This window comes from Chiloscyllium plagiosum, unplaced genomic scaffold (genome assembly GCF_037043375.1).
Source record: "Chiloscyllium plagiosum isolate Xiang-an unplaced genomic scaffold, Cpla_swu_hap1 HiC_scaffold_25, whole genome shotgun sequence".
NCBI classification, from domain to species: domain Eukaryota; kingdom Metazoa; phylum Chordata; class Chondrichthyes; order Orectolobiformes; family Hemiscylliidae; genus Chiloscyllium; species Chiloscyllium plagiosum.
Window position 1 is genome coordinate 47,511,483 of NW_028270163.1, and position 19,691 is coordinate 47,531,173.

General features: G+C 38.6%; 1 protein-coding gene across 3 annotated transcripts in view; it reads left to right on the forward strand.

The window, feature by feature from the left end:
• Positions 1-19,691, forward strand: part of LOC122562231 (E3 ubiquitin-protein ligase rnf213-alpha-like) — a 192,820-nt gene that overhangs the window by 81,531 nt on the left and 91,598 nt on the right. For all 3 annotated transcript variants that reach the window (XM_043714953.2, XM_088000700.1, XM_088000701.1), the window contains 7 exons: positions 3,083-3,247; positions 4,328-5,513; positions 6,638-6,828; positions 10,211-10,366; positions 11,741-15,334; positions 16,231-16,367; positions 17,149-17,244. In XM_043714953.2, coding sequence (XP_043570888.2) covers positions 3,083-3,247; positions 4,328-5,513; positions 6,638-6,828; positions 10,211-10,366; positions 11,741-15,334; positions 16,231-16,367; positions 17,149-17,244 — 5,525 coding nt within the window. The remainder of the gene's footprint in view (positions 1-3,082; positions 3,248-4,327; positions 5,514-6,637; positions 6,829-10,210; positions 10,367-11,740; positions 15,335-16,230; positions 16,368-17,148; positions 17,245-19,691) is intronic.

Below are 19,691 nucleotides of genomic sequence, written 5' to 3' on the forward strand. Positions count from 1 at the left end.
AAGGATGTGCTGGTCCTGGAGCGTGTTCAGAGGAGGTTCACGAAAATGGTCCCAGGAATGAAAGGTTTAACACATAGAACATTACAGCGCAGTACAGGCCCTTCGGCCCTTGATGATGTGCCAACCTGCGAAATTAATTGATACCCATCTAACCTACACCGTTCCATTATTATCCATATGTATGTCCAATGCCCGTTTAAATGTACTTAACTTTGGCAAGTCTACTACTGTTGCAGGCAGGCTGTTCCATACCTCTACTACTCTCTGAGTAAAGAAACTAATATCTGTCCTAAATCTATCACCCCTCAATTTAAAGCTATGTCCCCTTATGTTAGCCTTCACCACCCGAAGAAAAAGGCTCTTACTGTCCACGTTATCTAGCCCTCCGATTATCTTATACATCTTGATTAAGTCACTTCTCAACCCTCTTCTCTGCAATGAAAACAACTTCAGTCCCCTCAGCTTTTCTTCATAAGACCTTCCTTCCATACCAGGTAACATCCTAGTAAATCTCCTCTAAACCCTTTCCAAAGCTTCCACATCCTTCCTATAATGTGGTGACCAGAACTGTACGCAATACTCCAGGTGCAGCCTTACCAGTGTCTTGTACAGCTGAAGCATGACCTCGTGGCTTTGAAACTCAGTCCCCCTACCAATAAGCGCCAACACACCATATGCCTTCTTAACAACCCTATCAACCTGGATGGCAACTTTCAGGGATTTATGCACCTGGACACCAAGATCTCTGATCATCTACACTGCCAAGAGTTTTATCATTAGCCTAGCACTCTGCATTCCTGTTATTGCTTCTGAAGTGAACTACCTCACACTTTTCTGCATTAAACTCCATTTGCCACTTCTCAGCACAGTTCTGCATCTTATCTATGTCCCTCTGTAACCTTTGGTACTATCCACAACCCTGTCTACCTTAGTGTCATCTACAAATTTACTAACCCATCCTTCTGTGCTTACCTCAAGATCATTTATAAAAATAACAAACAGCAGTGGCCCCAAAAACAGATCCTTGCGGCACACCATTGGTAACTGAGCTCCATTTCCTATCAACCACCACCCTCTGTCTTCTTTTAGCTAGCTAATTTCTGATCCAAACCGCTAAATCACCTTTAATCCCGAAACTCCTTATTTTGTGCAATAGCCTACCGTGTGGAACCTTAGCAAAAGTCTTACTGTGGTCCACATACACCATATCAATCACCTTACCTTCATCCACCTGTTTTGTCACCTCGAAGAACTCAATAAGGCTAGTGAGGCACGACCTAGCCTTCACAAAACTGTGTTGACTATCCCTAATCCAATTATTCCTTTCCAGATAATTATAACTTCTACCACTTATAACCTTTTCCAACACCTTATCCACAACCAAAGTAAGGCTCACTGGCCTATAATTGCCAGGGTTGTCCCGACTCCCCTTCTTAAACAAGGGAACAACATTTGTATCTTTCATTCTTCTGGCACTAGTCCAGTTGACAATGATGACTCAAAGATCAAAGCCAAAGTTCAGCAATCTCCTCCGTAGCTTCCCAGAGAATCCGAGGATAAATCCCATCTGGCCCCGAGGTCCTATCCATATTCAGATATTCCAAAATTGCTAAAACCTCCTGTTTGTCAACCTCAATCCCATCTAATCTTGTAGCCTGTATCTCCGTATTATCACTAACATTTCGCTTTTCCAATGTGAATACTGACAAAAAATATTCATTAAGCGCTTCCCCTATATCCTCAGATTCCACACAACTTTCCACTAGTATCTTTGATTGTCCCTAATCTTACTCTAGTCATTCTTTTATTCCTGATGTACCTATAGAAGGCCTTGGGGTTTTCCTTGATCCTATCCATCAACAGCGTCTCATGTCTCCTCCTGGCTCTTCTTAGCCTTCTCTTTGGATCTGTTCTGGCTAACTTATAACTCTCAAGCCCCTAACTGAGCCTTCCTCCTCCTCTTGACAAGAGCTTCAACTTCTTTAGTTAAACCACGGTTCCCTCTCTCTCGACAAACTAGCTCCCTGTCTGTTAGGTATATACTTATCAAGGACCCACAGTAGCTGTTCCTTGAATAAGCTCCACATTTCAAGAGTGTCCATCCCCTGCAGTTTCCTTCCCCATCCTATGCATCCTAAATCTTGCCGAATTGCATAATAATTGCCTTTTACACAGTTATACCTCTTTCCCTGCGGTATATACCTATCCCTGCCCATTGCTATTGTAAACATAACCGAATTATGGTCACGATCGCCAAAATGAGAGTTTGAGAACTCTGGGTTTGTACTCGATGAAGGTTAGAAGGATAAGGGAGGATATAATTGAAACTTGCAGAGTACAGAATGACCTGGACAGAAACTCAATCACAAAAACTGTGGTCTTGCTTTTAGAAGCTATTAGCCATTAATGCATTGGCCACATTTCCACATTCCATTAGATGCATCATTGTAAAATTTGCCTGATTTAAAATGTTAGTGGACAGAAGTAAACTAAAGCATAGGTATTTTGTTGATTTTAATGCTAGTGCTATTTCAAGCACTCTTTGAAAGCATCTAGAAAATAATTGTTTTCCAAATTCAAGACAATCTCTTCTGTGCTCTGGATATAGACTTAAGACAGTCTGCAGAAGACAGAAAATGAGGGGGTTAAATGTGTGTTTGAAATGAGCAGTGATTCTAGGACACTAGCTTGCAACCAGTCCTATCCTCCATACCACTTTTCCAGGTTGTCTTTGATTTTTGATCTCGACTTATTTTCATAATCTAAATCCATCACTAATTGAACACCATTACAACCAAAAATGATTTTATTTTATTTCTATAACATTTATTTGTTATTTGCATTTGAACATTTGAGATTTCTGAATTTAAATCTTCCTATTATGCAAACTGCATGTAAGATGTGCCATGCACCAGAAAAGTGAGGCAAATAGTTAATTGTTTAAATGTTGTTACATTTTTACTACTATGTAATCTCGAGCCTGCTAAGTGCACCTTCTGGCAACTTGTTTTTAATAGATCTTAAAGCAATAGGTTAAAAACTATTTTGAATTGAATTGGTAATCCTTTACTTTATTACATAGCTTTCATTAGGTTCAGCTATTACACTAATTTTGTCAGAAATACATGATGACAGTGAGGAGTTGCGAAGTTATACTCTCGAAGAATTGAAAGAGCTGCAAAATAAACTCATGCTGATGTCAGGCAAGGGAGACCATGGACGTGAAGAAGTGGAAAAATTTGTAGAGGTAAACTGCTCTTTAAAGCATTTGTTACATCTGTATGGTTTAGCAACTGATCTTTTAATTTGGTGTAGAGTAAGAACCACAGTTTTAAATGCTGAAGTGTATTCATAAGCAGTCAGTGATATTCAGATCTACTTGGATTCAGAAGACTACTTCCAAGTCAAATCAATTCACTCCTGGTAGTTTTATGCATCCTGAGCTAGATTATTCTTGGAAACTCCTTGATGCCATTTCCATTATGATATAAAGCTTAATTCCATTGGCAGAATAGTACATTGATATGTTGATTTATATACAATTAATTTGTTTAACCAGAAGGCTATTATGGAGATCCACAATGAAAATTGTATTTTTGTTTGTATTTTTAAAAAAATTTATAATGTTTTAAACAATTGTTAGATGGATGATACATTCTCTCCAATGACTAAAAGAGCCAAACATTAAGATTGCGTAGTTACTTTTGCCTTAACTGAGAAGCACTGTTGATTATAGTGGCCTAATCCCTCTTCCTCAATGCTCAGTACCAGTACTGTGTACTATCTACAAGATGTACTGCAGAAATTCACCAAAGATCCTTAGACAGCAACTTCTAAACTCACAACCACTTGGAAGTAGTCTTCTGAATCCAAGTACATCTGGATATCACTGACTGCTTATGAATACACTTCAGCATTTAGGACAAGGACAGCAGTTACATGGAAACGCCATCACCTGCAAGTTGACTTTCAAGCCATTCACCACCCTGACTTGGAAATATATTGCTGTTCCTTCACTGTTGCCAGATCAAGGTCCTGGAATTCCCTCCCTAAGGCATTGTGAGTCAACTTATACTATGAGGACTGTGATGGTTTAAGAAGGCAGATCACCACCACCTCCTCAAGGGTAACTAGGGATAGGCATCAAATGCTGGACGCCCAGCAATGCCCATGTCCCACAAGTGAATATAAAAAAAAATAATTACTATGATTTGTAAATTGTATGCAAAGAAAGGGGTATAGTTAATTATTCTGATGTGTATAAAAACTGTAATCTTCCCAACCATTATATCAATTACAGACTTCAAATACATTTCTTTGTTTGCAGGTATTTGCCAGTGTCCAGAGGCTTGCAACATCTTTCATCAGCTTATCTTTAGCTGGCAACATGTTATTTAGGAACTGGACAGCTGAAGTACATTGTTCAAGGAAGAATGAGGCTTGCATGATAATTGATTTTAATTTAGACAATGTCAGTAAGATTAAGACTGATGGAAATGTCACTGAGCAACTTCCTATTCTCTGCAAAAAGATGGAAGCCTATCTAGAAAAGTGGAAGAAATATATGAATCAACAAAGGTCCCAATATTATTACTTAAACTTCTACACAGCTGAGCAGATTGTTTACCTCTGTACAAAGTTATTTGACCAGAATTGCACTAGTCTGCAAGTCCTGATGATGTTATCCTTCATTAAACCTGACTGTACTGATGAAGATGTAAGAAGAGCTCTGAAGAAACTTTCTGCAAAAAATGGGAACACAAGGATTCAACTGTTGGCTAGTGACAAGAGTGATAATGAAATCTTAACGAAGACAAAAGCAGGTATCCAAGATATAGCTGAAGAAAGAGATATGGAGGAAAAAATGGACTTGCTGTGGGAACACTACATGAAGAATATGAGCTATTTCCTGTCCAACTCTCTTGATGTCAGCTCCCTTGGTAAACTTCTTGATATTGTTGCTGACACAAAACAAACTATTACAAGAGCACTTCCACCTGGATTTCATGAAAGTCACCCTAACCTTGTTGTTTGTCCACGTTCTGAATTGCTTACATCTGCTTTGTGCATTTATATGTACTCCAGTGATCAGCCATTGCCTACTTATGATGAAGTGTTGCTTTGCACAACTGAGACGACATATGAGCAGGTGGAACTGTTTATGCGACGGTGCCTAACTGGTTATGAATGTTCCAAGATATATGCACTGCTGTATGCAGAGGAACTGACTTATGACATCAGTGTGCGGTGTGAAGAATTGTTCAAAAGTCTTGAGTTGGAGAGTCATTCACATTACAAGATAGTCATATTGTGCAGCTGTGAGAGGGAGCACTGCTACATTCCATCTGCATTTAGTCAATATAAGGTGCATATAATTCCACATGAACCTTTAGAGAAAATCCAGATCTACCTGGAGGATCACTATAGAATTGCAGCAAACACTTCATCTGCAGCTTCAGTGTTTAAAGATAGAATGTTTGTGAGGATGATTTCTTCAAAGAGAGCTGGAGTTGGTAAGTTTCTATATTATAAATTTATGATGAAAGTATTGAAATTATCCTACTTTAGTTTTCTAAGAAGTTTTAAATTAGTTTGGCTTGGCTTGCTGATTCATGAGCATCTCTGATACGGCAATATTTATTATTTGCCCTACAATCTATGTTGATGCTCTTGTTTAGAGGCTATAATTATGGGAAATAGACAAATTCCTACTGAATGAATAGATACTTTTCCAAGGCTGCTAATGTTCTAAAGTAGACAAAATATTATTGTGTGAAAATTGTTTATGCACTGATATGTCACACCAAATATCACAGCTTCAACAAAAGTTCTATGTCAATGTATTTTCCATGTATGAGGGCTGCTGGAGGTCTGAAATGAGAACAAAGTGCTCGAGAAGCTCAGGAGGCCTGGCAGCGCCTGTGGAGAGAGAATCAGAGTTAATATTCTGAGTCAATAGATTCTTCTTCAGAGCTGTTAAGTATTGTTTGATGCATAACTAACTTTGCAGTAAAATGGGATTGTGGCTAGAGGTAATAAATGAAAGATCTTAGACTCAGTTTTGAAGTTTGATAACCTGCTGTACTTTTGGAAAAAACACACAGACAAGATATATAAGATATAAGCAAAGAAGGAACTGATATTTCTGGTGATACTTACTGATGCAAGTATGGGTCCATACAAACTCAAAACTAACTTATAAATATGAGAACTATTGAGTAAATTGTTGCCTTCATAGTTATGATCTATTTACCCATTGATTCCATTTTTGTTTTGTAAACACTGTTTGGATGCCGAGTAACACACCTAAAGTCAGACTTAGAACCAAAGCATGATCAGTGTTTTCAGTTAATAAAAATAACAGTATTCTTTTGAACTTATGTGGAATTTGAATGAAATCAAAATGATTGGTCTACTTATTAAGATGCATTTTTGTAATTATTGGTAATTGGTTTGAACGCAGATCAGTCAGCGAAAAGAATGGTCTTCCCTCCTATTAAACTGTGATGGTTGTGATATTGCTAAAAATATGACTTGATCTGTTCTTGAATGGTTTCTGGATTGAATTGTTTAAAAAAATGCTGGAATTTTTTTTTTCAATTTAAATTGAGGCTTATTTAAATGTTTTTTTCAAAAGGGAAATCACTTTATGTAAAGAGACTGCATGAAACATTGAAGAACCAAACTGGAAAGGAAAGCTTGCTGAAAACAATCCGCTTAATAGAACCATGGGTAGATGAAAACAAAATTCTCCGAACCATATTGTCATTTATAAAATCATCAAATGGGAAAGAGCCAATGATATTTCATTTTGATGTCACTTCTTCTGTAAGTTTGCTTTCAAGGATTGAACTGATCACAGAGTCTGCACCTGATGTGGCGTTTTCTTTGTGTGTGATAGACAATATGTTCCAGTAAGAAAGTTCGAATTTATATTGTACCATTTTCCCTTTTTATAGCCATCTAAAATTTGTCATACCATAAAGTTTGAGTGTACTCATTAAAAAAAAGTACTGAATTATTTTTTCTTTATTTCCACTAAATTCCAAAATCAATAAAGCTTTGACATGTCCAGGTGCATTTTGTAAATTGGAAAAGTACCAGACTTAAAATCCAAAGGTGGAATTTGATTGTCATAGCAGAGAGCCCAACCACTGTTTTGATTGCCCTAAAAACTCCTCCATGACTATTTTTAGAGTGCCCTTGGGATACAAGTCCCAATCCATTGGCTGTGTTGAACATTCTATACAAGCATATAAATTAAGAACTAAGTACTGGGGTTGCTGGATGTCTGAAATAAGAACAAAGTGCTCGAGAAGCTCAGCAGGTCTGGCTGAAGCTCAGCATCTGTGAAGAGAGAATCAGAGTTAATATTCAGAGTCAAATAGATTCAATAGTCCAATAAGTCCCTATCTATTGGCTATGTTGAGCATCCTATACAAACATATAAATTAGGAACAGAAGTAGGCCAGTTGGGCCCTTGAGTTTGCTTGTGCTGTGAATCCAACATTCTTACCTACTCACAATAATTTTTGATTCCCTTGCCGAAGAAGAATCTATCTTCTATGTGATATATATGCAATGATCCCATCTCAACTGTCTTTCCACTGTAGAGTGTTGGAGTCTCACAACCCTCTGAGAGAAAAGCATTTTGCCTCTTCCCTCATAAATGGGCACCCAATAATTTTATAACTTTATCCCCTCTGGACTCACCCACAAGAGGAAATGTCCTTTCCATGTACACTTTATCAAGACCATTCAGGTTCTTATACCCTGCAAGCAAATCACATTTCCAGTGAAAATGTGCCCAATCTGTCCAAGCTTTCCTTGTGTGATAACCCACTCATTCCAGGTATCAATCTTCGAAACGTCCTCTGAATCTGCTTCAATATATGAGATATTCTTTAAAGAATGAGACCAAAACTGCACACAGTATTGGAGAATACCTACTATTGAAACAGGTCCATAATAAATGCCCACCTCCCTAACCCTACACTCATCCCTGGAATTGCTTGACAATAAGGATACTTATGTCAGGATCCTACTTGTTGGTTACAACCCCACCTTCAACACCATAATTCCAAACAAACTCATCTCCAAACTCTGGAACCTAGGTCTCTGCTGCCCCCTCTGTAAATGAATTCATAACTTCCTGACCAACTAACTACAGTCAGCAAGCATAGGCAACACCTCCTCCACAATAATTGCCATCATTGCTGCCCCACAAGGCTGTGTACTCAGCCCCCTTCTGTACTCCTTATATACACACAACTATGTGGCTAAATTCTATGCCAACTCCAGTTACAAGTTTGTTGATAACACCACCATTGTAGGTCAGATCTCAAACGACAACAAAATACAGTACAGGAAGTCAGTTAAGTGCTTAGTGGCATGGTGTAAAGATGACAATCTCTCCATCAATGTCAGCAAAATGAAGGAACTGATCATTGAGTTCAGGAAACAGAGTGGTGGCACGCTCCTTCTAGGACATTCTCTCTCATTACTGCAGTGATGGCATCCGTTATCAATAATGTAATTGTCCCGCCATCCTCACCCCAAATCCCAATTCATTATTATAGAAACAGGAGTGAATCATTTAAAACCTTTAAAACCATTATGGCATATTTGTAAACGAACCCTTTTCACACATCTTAGTTCCATATCCTTAATAATCAGCAAAAAATTGATTGCACAGGTATTTACCAGTTTGGAGGAGTGTTCCACACTTTTACTAACATTTTTGTGAAGAATTGTTTCCTCACTTTGTTCCTGAATGTTTTGGCTTGACAAATTTTTAATGTTCTGTGTTCAAAGTGAGTATGTGTTTTTAACCAGTTTTTGCAGTATACGTTATAAAGGTGGATTAATTAACAATATTCAAGAGATCTTGGAGTGCAGGTTCATAGTTCCTTGAAAGTAGAGTTGCTGGTAGATAGAATAGTGAAGAAGGTGTTTGGTATGCTTTCCTTTATTGGTCAGAGCATTGAGTGTAGGAGTTGGGAGGTCATGTTGCAGCTGTACAGGACATTGGTTAGGTAAAAATGAGGACTGCAGATGCTGGAGACCCGAGTTTGGGTTAGAGTGGTGCTGGAAAAGCACAGCAGGTCAGGCAGCATCCAAGGAGCAGGAAAATCGATGTTTCGGGCAAAAGCCCTTCATCAGGACATTGTATAGGCCACTTTTGGAAAATTGTGTACAATTCTAGTCCCTTTCCTATTGGAAGGATGTTGCGAAACTTGAAAGGGTTCAGAAAAGATTTACAAGGATGTTTCCAGGGTTGGAAGATTTGAGCTATAGGGAGAGGCTGAATAGGGGGGACGGGGGTTGTTTTCCCTGGAGTGTCAGACACTGCGGGGTGACCTCATAGAGATGTTTAAGATGGATAGAATAAATAGACAAAGCCTTTTCCCTGGGGTGGGGGAATCCAGAACTAGAGGGTATAGATTAGATTACTTACAGTGTGGAAACAGGCCCTTCGCCCCAACAAGTCTACACCGACCCGCCGAAGCGCAATCCACTCAGACCCATTCCCCTACATTTACCCCTTCATCTAACACTATGGGCAATTTAGCATGGCCAATTCACCTAATTTGCACTTTTTTTTGGATTGTGGGAGGAAACCAGAGCACCCGGAGGAAACCCATGCAGACATGAGGAGAATGTGCAAACTCCACACAGAGAGTCGCCTGAGACGGGAATTGAACCCGGGTCTCTGGCGCTGTGAGGCAGCAGTGCTAACCACTGTGCCACCGTGCCGCCCTAGGTTTAGGGTGAGAGGGGAAAGACATAAAAGAGACTTAAGGGGCAACTTTTTCACACAGAGGGTGGTGCATGTATGGAATGAGATGCCAGAGGAAGTGGTGGAGACTGGTACAATGACAGCGTTTAAAGGCATCTGAATGGGTATATGAATAGGAAGGGTTTAGAGGGTGATGGGCATAGATTAGGTAGGATATGTGGTTGGCATGGACGAGTTGGACCAAGGGACTATTTCATTGCTGTACTTTTCTCTAACTGTATGACTCTATAACTTTCTGAATAATCTATCATTGTCCCACGATCAAATTTTTAAAATTTGTTTTATTAAATGTCATTATGATATATATGTATATTACCTAATTTCACATTAAAAATGCTATCTTCATATCCAAAATACTAACATTTGCATGACACTGTCTAATTAAGTAATAACCGAAGAGAGTTTTTTCAGGTACAGAAAGGATTATGCGAATTTATTTTCAAACTACTCATCTTGCGTTACTTGATGGGCACTGATGGAAAAATGTGGAAATGTAAGCCATGCCATATATACGTTGTAGAAATGCTAGACCAGACTGGATTCCTATCTAAAAAACATGCAAGACATGTAAGTATAAAAGTATTAGAGAGTCAACTTGACTGGTCCATGCTGCAAACATGGTTCTTCAGCTGTAGACTGTAACCATTGTTCTGGCTGCAACTTAAGGATGAACGAAGCTATTTGGACTTTTTGTATTGTGCACAACTCATGGTTGAACTTTTGACCCACATATTTACTCCATCACCAAAATTGTCTATTTTCACCTCCATAACATTGGATAATTTTGCCTCTACCTCAATACATATACTGCTGAAACTTACTTTTATACCTTTTATTTCCTTTAGATTTTATCTTAACTGCTCGGCAGCTCTGTCATCTTTGACCCTACATAGACTTGAGCTGATCTGACACTCCACTATATGTGTTTCAGTTCATGTAGAGATGTTCATACCTCACCTCTGCTCAGTGACCCAAGTTGCTTTCTTGTCTGATAGCGCTATAATTTTAAAGTATATATGCTTGTTTTCAACCTCTTCACTATCATATTCCTGTAGCCTCTTTCTGTCTTACAAGTTGTTCAGATATCTGCGTTCATCCAATATAGTTTGTTGGCATCAATAATTTTAATTAAAAGTACTAGTGACATGGGATGAATAATCCTAAAGTTGTGGAATTGTCTCTTTGAACCCACTCAAAATCCCAATATTCTCTTTTTTTACTCACAATGTCTGCACTGACTGAAGCCTCATCCAGCCTTTTAACTTTCTCCGTAGTTCTTCAACTTCTGACTGCTGAACCTCCACCATTTTCTACAGATGTCATTGGTTTCAACACTGACAATAGTTTTTGGCTTTTTGCTTGTCCTTAGGGAAGCAACAACGAGCGTCAGCCTCAAGTTCACAGTAGCAGAAGTACCTCCTATCCTCTGACTATCAAATCCCCAGTTAATACAACATTCCTAGATGTTACTGTAAACTTATGCAGTTCTTTGCCTCAGTGCCAAATTGGGACTGCACTCCTTTAATGCACAGCCCCCATGACTAGTATTCAATATTGAATAATTAGTTTGAGAGTGCCATAGGATTCTTGCACCATCTGTCCACTGCTTATTCTTAATCTTGGTGTTGTCTGTAGTATTGCACTTCTATTGTTTGAAGAAGATTGAGTATCTTTGTAGATATGTTATCTGGATATCAGTAACAAAATATATTTTTTCATTAGTTTCATTGTATAATATTACTTATCCTTAAGAGTTTTGTTGTAAAAATTGGGATGTTGTGTTAAAAGCAAAAAAAAAGGAAAGAACAGCAGAACACTTATACTTAGTGATTACGCATTAGCTCTCAATAATGAGACAGAGAGAAGCTTATGATTTGGTCGGACTATGGCGACTTTACCAAAAGTGATATTCTGATTCAGTTCTTCATTTTTATATTTCAGGGGACCCAAATACCAAAGCATGGCTTCCTCGATATTTTTCCCAAAGTATACTGTAGACCACCAAAAGAAGTTCTTGAACAGGAAGTCAGAAAATCTGAAAATCTATCATGGAATGGCATTGATCCTCTTGTAGATGATGAAGAATTTCGAAGTGAAACATTTCAAAGGCCATACCAGTATCTCAGAAGATTCAAAAACCAAGAAAATCTGGATATCTTCAGCTATCAAACAGGAACTGTTGAAGGCAGCCATGTTGAGTGCCTGCAGCTGTTTTTGATCTATTGTGGGGTGATGGATCCTTCTTGGTCTGAGTTGCGGAACTTTGCCTGTTTTCTGAACCTGCAGTTGAAGGACTGTGAAACCTCTGTGTTTTGTGACTTTAGTTTTATCAAAGATACTCTACAAGGATTCAAAACTTTTGTTGTTAATTTCATGATTTTAATGGCAAGAGATTTTGCAACACCTTCTCTAAGTATCTCAGACCAGAGCCCAGGAAGGGAAGTCGTCAACTTAGAAGGTGTTAAAGAAGAAGATCTTGCACCATTTCTTGTGAGGAAAATGTGGGAATCTGAACCACATCCATACATTTTTTTTAATGATGATCACACATCTATGACTTTCATTGGCTTCCACCTTCGAGAAAATGGCCAAGGTGGGATTGATGCCATAAACCCATCAAATGGCAAGATTATTAAACCAAATATAATGACTCGTGAACTGTACAAAGGTTTACTTCTACAAAGAGTTCCATTCAACACAGATTTTGACCAGCTTCCACGAAGTGAAAAGATTGAGCGTCTTTGTACGGTATTGGGCATTCAATGGCCAATGGACCCTGATGAAACCTACGAGCTCACCACAGATAATATTTTAAAAATTCTTGCGATTCACATGCGTTTCAGGTGTGGCATTCCTGTAATCATCATGGGGGAAACTGGCTGTGGAAAGACCAGGCTGATTAAGTTCTTATGTGATTTACGGAAAGTTGGAGCGAACACTGACAACTTGAAACTAGTCAAAGTCCATGGTGGAACAACTGCAGACATGATTTATTCAAAAGTTAAAGATGCAGAAGTTGTTGCTTTGGAAAATAAGATGAACTTTGATTTTGACACAATTCTCTTCTTTGATGAAGCCAACACTACTGAAGCTGTGAATAGTATTAAGGAAATTCTTTGTGATCAGATGATTGAAGGGATACCTTTAACTCCCAATACTGGTTTACAGATAATAGCAGCCTGCAATCCTTACAGAAAGCATACAGATGAGATGATAAAGCGTTTAGAGTCAGCTGGGTTAGGCTATCGTGTTCGAGCAGATGAAACAGAAGATAAACTGGGATCTATTCCCTTGAGGCAACTTGTTTATCGTGTACAAGCTTTACCACCAAGTATGATACCATTAGTATGGGATTTTGGGCAACTTAATGATATCACTGAGAAGATGTACATTCAACAAATTGTTCAACGGCTGACTCAGTCCATTTCAGTCCCTTCTACCTATATTAAGTGCATAGTGGATGTTTTGGCAGCTTCACAAAATTTCATGAGACATCAGAAAGATGAATGCAGTTTTGTCAGTCTTCGAGATGTGGAAAGATGCATGAAAGTGTTTGTTTGGTTTTACACCCGTCGCCAAATGCTGTTGAACAAATTGAAAGAATTCTTACAAGGTCAAGCTGTTAAGAATGCACTCCTTGATGCCAAAAATGATATAATCTGGTGCATAGTGTTGGCACTTGGAGTTTGTTACCATGCATGTTTGGAAAAGAAAGTTGCGTATCGGAAATTTATCTGCCGTCATCTTCCTACACCATATAATAATACTGCCAAATTCTTGGAGCAACTCGTGCTCCTCCAAGACCTTTTATTAAGTGGTGTACCGCTGCGAGAAACAATAGCAAGAAATTCTGCATTGAAGGAAAATGTTTTCATGATGGTTATTTGCATTGAACTTAAAATTCCACTGTTCTTGGTTGGAAAGCCTGGAAGTTCAAAGTCCCTTGCAAAAACAATTGTAGCAGATGCCATGCAAGGGCAAGCAGCACATTCTGAATTGTACAAAAACCTAAAGCAGATCCATCTAGTATCATTTCAGTGCAGTCCTCATTCCACCCCTGAAGGAATCATTAATACATTTAAGCAGTGTGCACGTTTCCAAGAAGGAAAGAATCTTGATGAATATATTTCAGTGGTTGTCTTGGATGAAATTGGCCTTGCTGAAGATTCTCCAAAAATGCCACTGAAAACTCTACATCCACTTTTGGAAGATGGATGCATTGATGATGATCCCCTTAAACACAAAAAAGTTGGTTTCATCGGAATATCCAATTGGGCCCTTGACCCTGCTAAAATGAATAGAGGAATTTTTGTATCACGAGGAGATCCTGACAAAAAAGAACTGATTGAAAGTGCAAAAGGGATCTGTTCTTCGGATCCTGTGATACAGAAAAAAGTGATTGGCTTGTTTGTGAGCTTTGCAGATGCTTATCTAGCTGTTTGCAAAAAGCAAAATAAGGAGTTTTTTGGCCTGCGCGATTATTATAGTTTAATAAAAATGGTATTTTCACTTTCAAAAGCTACCAAATTGGAACCAACACCAGAGCAGTTAGTGCAGGTTGTGCTGCGTAACTTTAGTGGAAGTGATGATGTTGATGTTATGGAAGTTTTCAAGTCAGTGCTCAAGAATGCTTCTCTTAATAGCATTAATACAATGGAACTGATCAATCTCAATATAAGTGCTGATTCTCTTGACAACGAATGCCGGTACCTGCTCATTCTAACCAAAAACTATGCTGCTCTTCAAATACTTCAGCAGATGTTTTTCTCCAGAAAACACCAGCCTGAGATCATCTTTGGGTCCAGTTTTCCCAAGGATCAGGAATATACTCAGATTTGCATAAACATCAATCGTGTGAAGATATGTATGGAAACTGGGCAAATGGTGTTTTTGTTAAACCTTCAGAATCTCTACGAAAGTCTTTATGACGCATTGAATCAATATTATGTCTATCTTGGAGGACAGAAATATGTCGATTTGGGTTTGGGGACTCATAGAGTCAAATGCAGAGTCCATCCAGATTTCAGGCTGATAGTTATAGAAGAGAAAGAGGTGGTCTACAAAGAGTTCCCAATTCCACTTATCAATCGGCTTGAGAAACATTATCTCGACATTAATACTGTTCTTGATGGAAATCAAAGAGATATTGTAGAACAATTGAAGCGTTGGGTGGACACGTTCACAGCAGCCCAATCCAGAAACGCCTCCATCCATGTAAGACAGCAAGCATACAGTCCATCTGATGTATTTGTTGGCTATCACTCTGACACCTGTGCATCTGTTGTTTTACAAATAACAGAAAGGTTGAAGCAGAGTGAAGGTTCCTGGGAAGAAGCTCTTAAAGAAGCACAATGGGTGTTATTGAATTGTGCCACCCCAGACTCTGTAGTTCGTTTAACAAATTCTAAATTTGCTCCATATCAAACTGACATGATAATGCAGAAGTACTTTGCAGGCCAACATCATGATTCCCTTGCGGATTTTATACATTTTCACACCAAATCCAGAGTTCAACATTGGGCAGCATTCATTGAGGTAAGCTGCTTCTATAAGCATAATGTAGCTGTAACAACAATTTATGTACCAATTACTAGGATACAATTTCTTGATCTAGATATACTATAAATTATTTGTAGAGAATTTCCTTTAAATATCAACTGAGATGTAGGTGTCACATGTTAGAGTTGATCTTCCTCTGCATCTTCTCTGGAGCTGTAACACCATATTCTGCATTCTGTTCTCTTACCCTCCTCTAGGTATGATTTATCTGGAGAGCACGCACAATAGTTTCTCAGTACATGTGACAAGTGATGAATCAAATCTCCACACAGGCTGAAACATTGAAAACCTTTTAATGTATTTGAACTTGATCTTTTGATTATTGAGATTGATCTTCTCATTAAGTTTCATTGTATAATATTTTAACACCAGTATCTGTTTTATCTAGTTTTAAGTATAGATTAGATTACCTACAGTGTAGCAACAGGCCCTTCAGCCCAACCAGTCCACACCCACCCTCCGAAGAGTAACCCACCCAAACCCATTTCCCTCTGACTGATGTACCTATCACTATAGGCAATTTAGCATGGCCAATTCACCTCACCTGCACGTCTTTGGATGTGGGAATAAACTGGAGAACCCAGAGGAGACCCACACAGACACGGGGAGAATGTGCAAACTCCACTCAGACAGTCACCCGAGGCTGGAATTAAACCTAGGACTATGGCGCTGTGAGGCAGCAGTACTAACCACTGAGCCACTGTGCTGTCTGCGATTTGACACTACATTTGACAATCTCAATCTTGCTATCACAATAATTGTAAGAAGTAGAAAAATCTACTCCAGTTGGCTTTAACAGAAAAGGACAGGAGAATCTCGATGTTTGCTTTATTCACAACCATAGCTAATTAATTGTTTTTTCTTTATTTTAGGTTACAACTCATTCACGTCTTCTAACAACTTCTGATCTCGAATCTTTGCAAAGGGAAGTAGGTGAGAGTGTTGAGGCAGTCTTCTGTTTTTCACTACAGCAGTTTGACACAGAATATTCATTCCTGAAGAAAATAAGGTTAGTTTTCAACAATTAAATAATTTAAAATTTATCTGTTGATTAGCTATCCTTTTCAATGAATAGCAATGGTTAATAAGTAATTTTTTTGCAACTCTCACAGAGCAAGATTATATTCTGATCAAAATAAATTATCATATGTTTAACTTATAATCTAAGTCTTCATTTTTAAAAGAAAACTCACGTTAATTTAAATGTTTGTCTCCTTGATATGAAAGGCTTTTGGTGCAAAAATGCCTCACAGACAACATAGGAATCAACCATTTATTGATTCAGATCTATGTGCTAGCTTGTTCAGTCTAAGCAAATCTAAAATTTTAATCAAAATTCCCTCAGCATTTTTAAAAATTCTGTATTAACTTTACTTTCCAAGAAGTTATTTCCCTTTTAAACACCTCAGTTGATCCTGAGATTATATCTCAATGCATTCAAATTCTCATAGCCATTATTTTTGTAGAATTGGTTTCAGCTTTTTTTGGGTCTGATTTTTGTTCCTCTTTCTTTTGCCTTTGTAATTGGAATATCTACTTATACACCTTCAGGTTAGTAATTCACAATGATATCCCTGCACTGCAGTCAAAACATGGGTAAATTGAAATCAAAGTTTTTCTAACTTGCTTCTCTGATCAATAATAAAGATCTAGCAACAAAATTAGCGAGGGTCACCAGATTACTGATGTACTGATTAATATTTTCTCAAGTTGTCCTCTTTAATCTTTGCTGCTTCTCTGCTCAAATGTTAACCTTGTTAAATATCTTCAAATACAATCTTTGCCTCCAGGCACTGTGTTGACTTCTGCCAAGGAAATAAAATCTTGCTCATACAAACAGACTTTGAAAATAGTTCACAAAGTGCAAATTTGATTGCTTCAGCAAAGTAAGTATTATGCTTCTTCTCTGCTCCATATTGCAGTTATTTACTTTGCCTTTCTTTCTTTGGTATACATTAAAAGAAAAGATAGAACTTTTTTCTTGAATACACAATATATCTTTAATATTTTAAGGAATGAATGATGCTAATTGAAAAGTTTCTGAGTTTTATTTTGCTGAGATCATCTTTCGCTAATGATAGATAGCTTCATGTATCTTTAAGGAGTATCTTAAAGGAAGAAGGAGGTGAAGGTGGACATAAAGACCAGAACATGGTTGCTAGACAACTGTGGTACTGTAAAAAAAATTAAGAAAGCACAATATCAGATTTGGAGGAAGCCATGTTTATGTTTGGAGGAAATTACAGACATTGGGAGGGAACAAGACCGCGGAGAGAATTAAACTTCAGAATAAGAAATATGAAGTAGGGGTATTGAGGGAGCAAGGCCCAATGTAAGTAAGAGAGGCCATGAAGAATAGATGAAATATACATTTGCTGTATAAGATATAGGTACCAGCTTTAATTGAGTTGAAGTTTGTGGAGGGTGAAATATGGATGGCCAGTCAACAAAATATTTGATTACTTAAATGAAAATAGCCACGTACGAATATGAATTGTATGGACGGATGCCTGCAATTCTTGCTCTGCCATTCAGTAAAAACAGTCTCCACTACTCTTTCCCACCTTCCCCTTAATTAATTGTAGATCAAAATCCATCTTAATTCAGTCTTTTTTTTTGTATTCATTGATGGGTATCACTGTATACCACTAATTGCTCAGAGGGCATTTAAGAGCCACTCACATTGCTATTGGTCAGGAGTCACATGTAGAACACATCAGGGAAGTATTGCATATTTCCATCCCTAAAGAACATGAGTGAGCTAGGTGGATTTTTGCCAACAATTAGTGATTAATTCTCCCCCTCTGCAACTGGAACCTCAAAGTCCTGACCCACAGACCGCAATCAGTAAAGATAGATGACAACACCCTCTCCACAATAATCCTTAGCGCTGGTATCCCGCAAAGCCACATACTCAGCCCTTACTATACTCCTTATACAGGACTGATTGTGTGGCCAAATGCAGTTCTAACTGGATTTACACATACCAACAAGACAGAGTGCAGGAAGGAGATAGACAGCTTAGTGGCATGGTGTAAGGACAATAATTTCTCCCTCAATGTCAGCAAAATGAAGGAGCGGGTCATCGATGGTGCTGAGGCTATTCACCTTATCCATGCCATTCATGATTTTATAAATCTCTATACAGTCACCCCTCAACCTGCAACACTCCAGGGAAAATAGCCCCAGCGTATTCAACTTCTCCCTATTGCTCATACCCTGCAACCCCTGCAAACTGCTTGTAAGTCTTTCTTGAGCTCTTTCAAGTTTAGCAACACCTTTCCTATAGCAGGGAGGCCACAATTGAACACAGTATTCTAAAAGTGTCCTGTTCAGCTGCAACACAATAAGCCAACTCCTACACTCAATGCATTGACCAATAAAGTTACTCTCAGAACTCCATTGGCGGGCATGTGGATCTGAACATCATTTGTCAACATCTCAGAAATGACCAGAGGTTATGTCAACTGCCGCAACAAACCAGGACTCATGGATGGCGGGTGGGGCAGAGCACCAATGCTTTGCCAGGGACTCACTGGTGTTGTTGCCCTGCATGATGGCGAGTCATGTGGGAGGAGGACCACCAGCACAACCTGATCCACAACCTGAGTTACAAATCCTCTCCAAAACCTCATATCCCTTTTATATACACTCACCCATGGAGAAATAGATAGAAACACACGAGAAAAAGGTGTTTTGGGTGGAAGGGAAAACTAGGAAGGCATTTCAATGGACCCTGTACACCTGTCTCCCTGAAATGGTCGTTTTGGTTTGTTAGTACTGCAGCGCCTTCATTCTCCTCCACTTAAACATGCAAGTGGGACAGGGCAACTGGTTCACACTCGTCAAGTCTCTGACTTATTGGTTAAAAGCCACAGCTTACAACAACTGATGAGGGGAATTAAACTGGCTTCCTTCAGGCTTAGGTGTTTTTACAGCAGGGAAAAGGACAATCTTGTTTTTGGAGGTCTGATGGCTTTGACTATATTGTTCACATCCCTAAGCTGTTCAGCTACCTTGGGACAAATCTCTTGATCATTGGCAGAATGAGGGACTTTGTCCTCAAAAACTGGTCACCATACCTTGGACTAACCTGTTTCTAGCTGAATCCCTTTCATACACATCCTCTGCTCCAGCTCATCTGCAGCAACTTACATCCATTGCTTCAACAAGCAGTATAAACAGCACCTGCAATGAGTATGATAGCTTGTTTTGAAAAGGTGCAGCTATTGTGGAGTTCAACCTGGATAAATGCGGAGTGATTCATTTTGACCGGTTGAATTTTAATGCTGAATACGGGGTTAAAGACAGGATTCTTGGCAGAGTAGAGGAA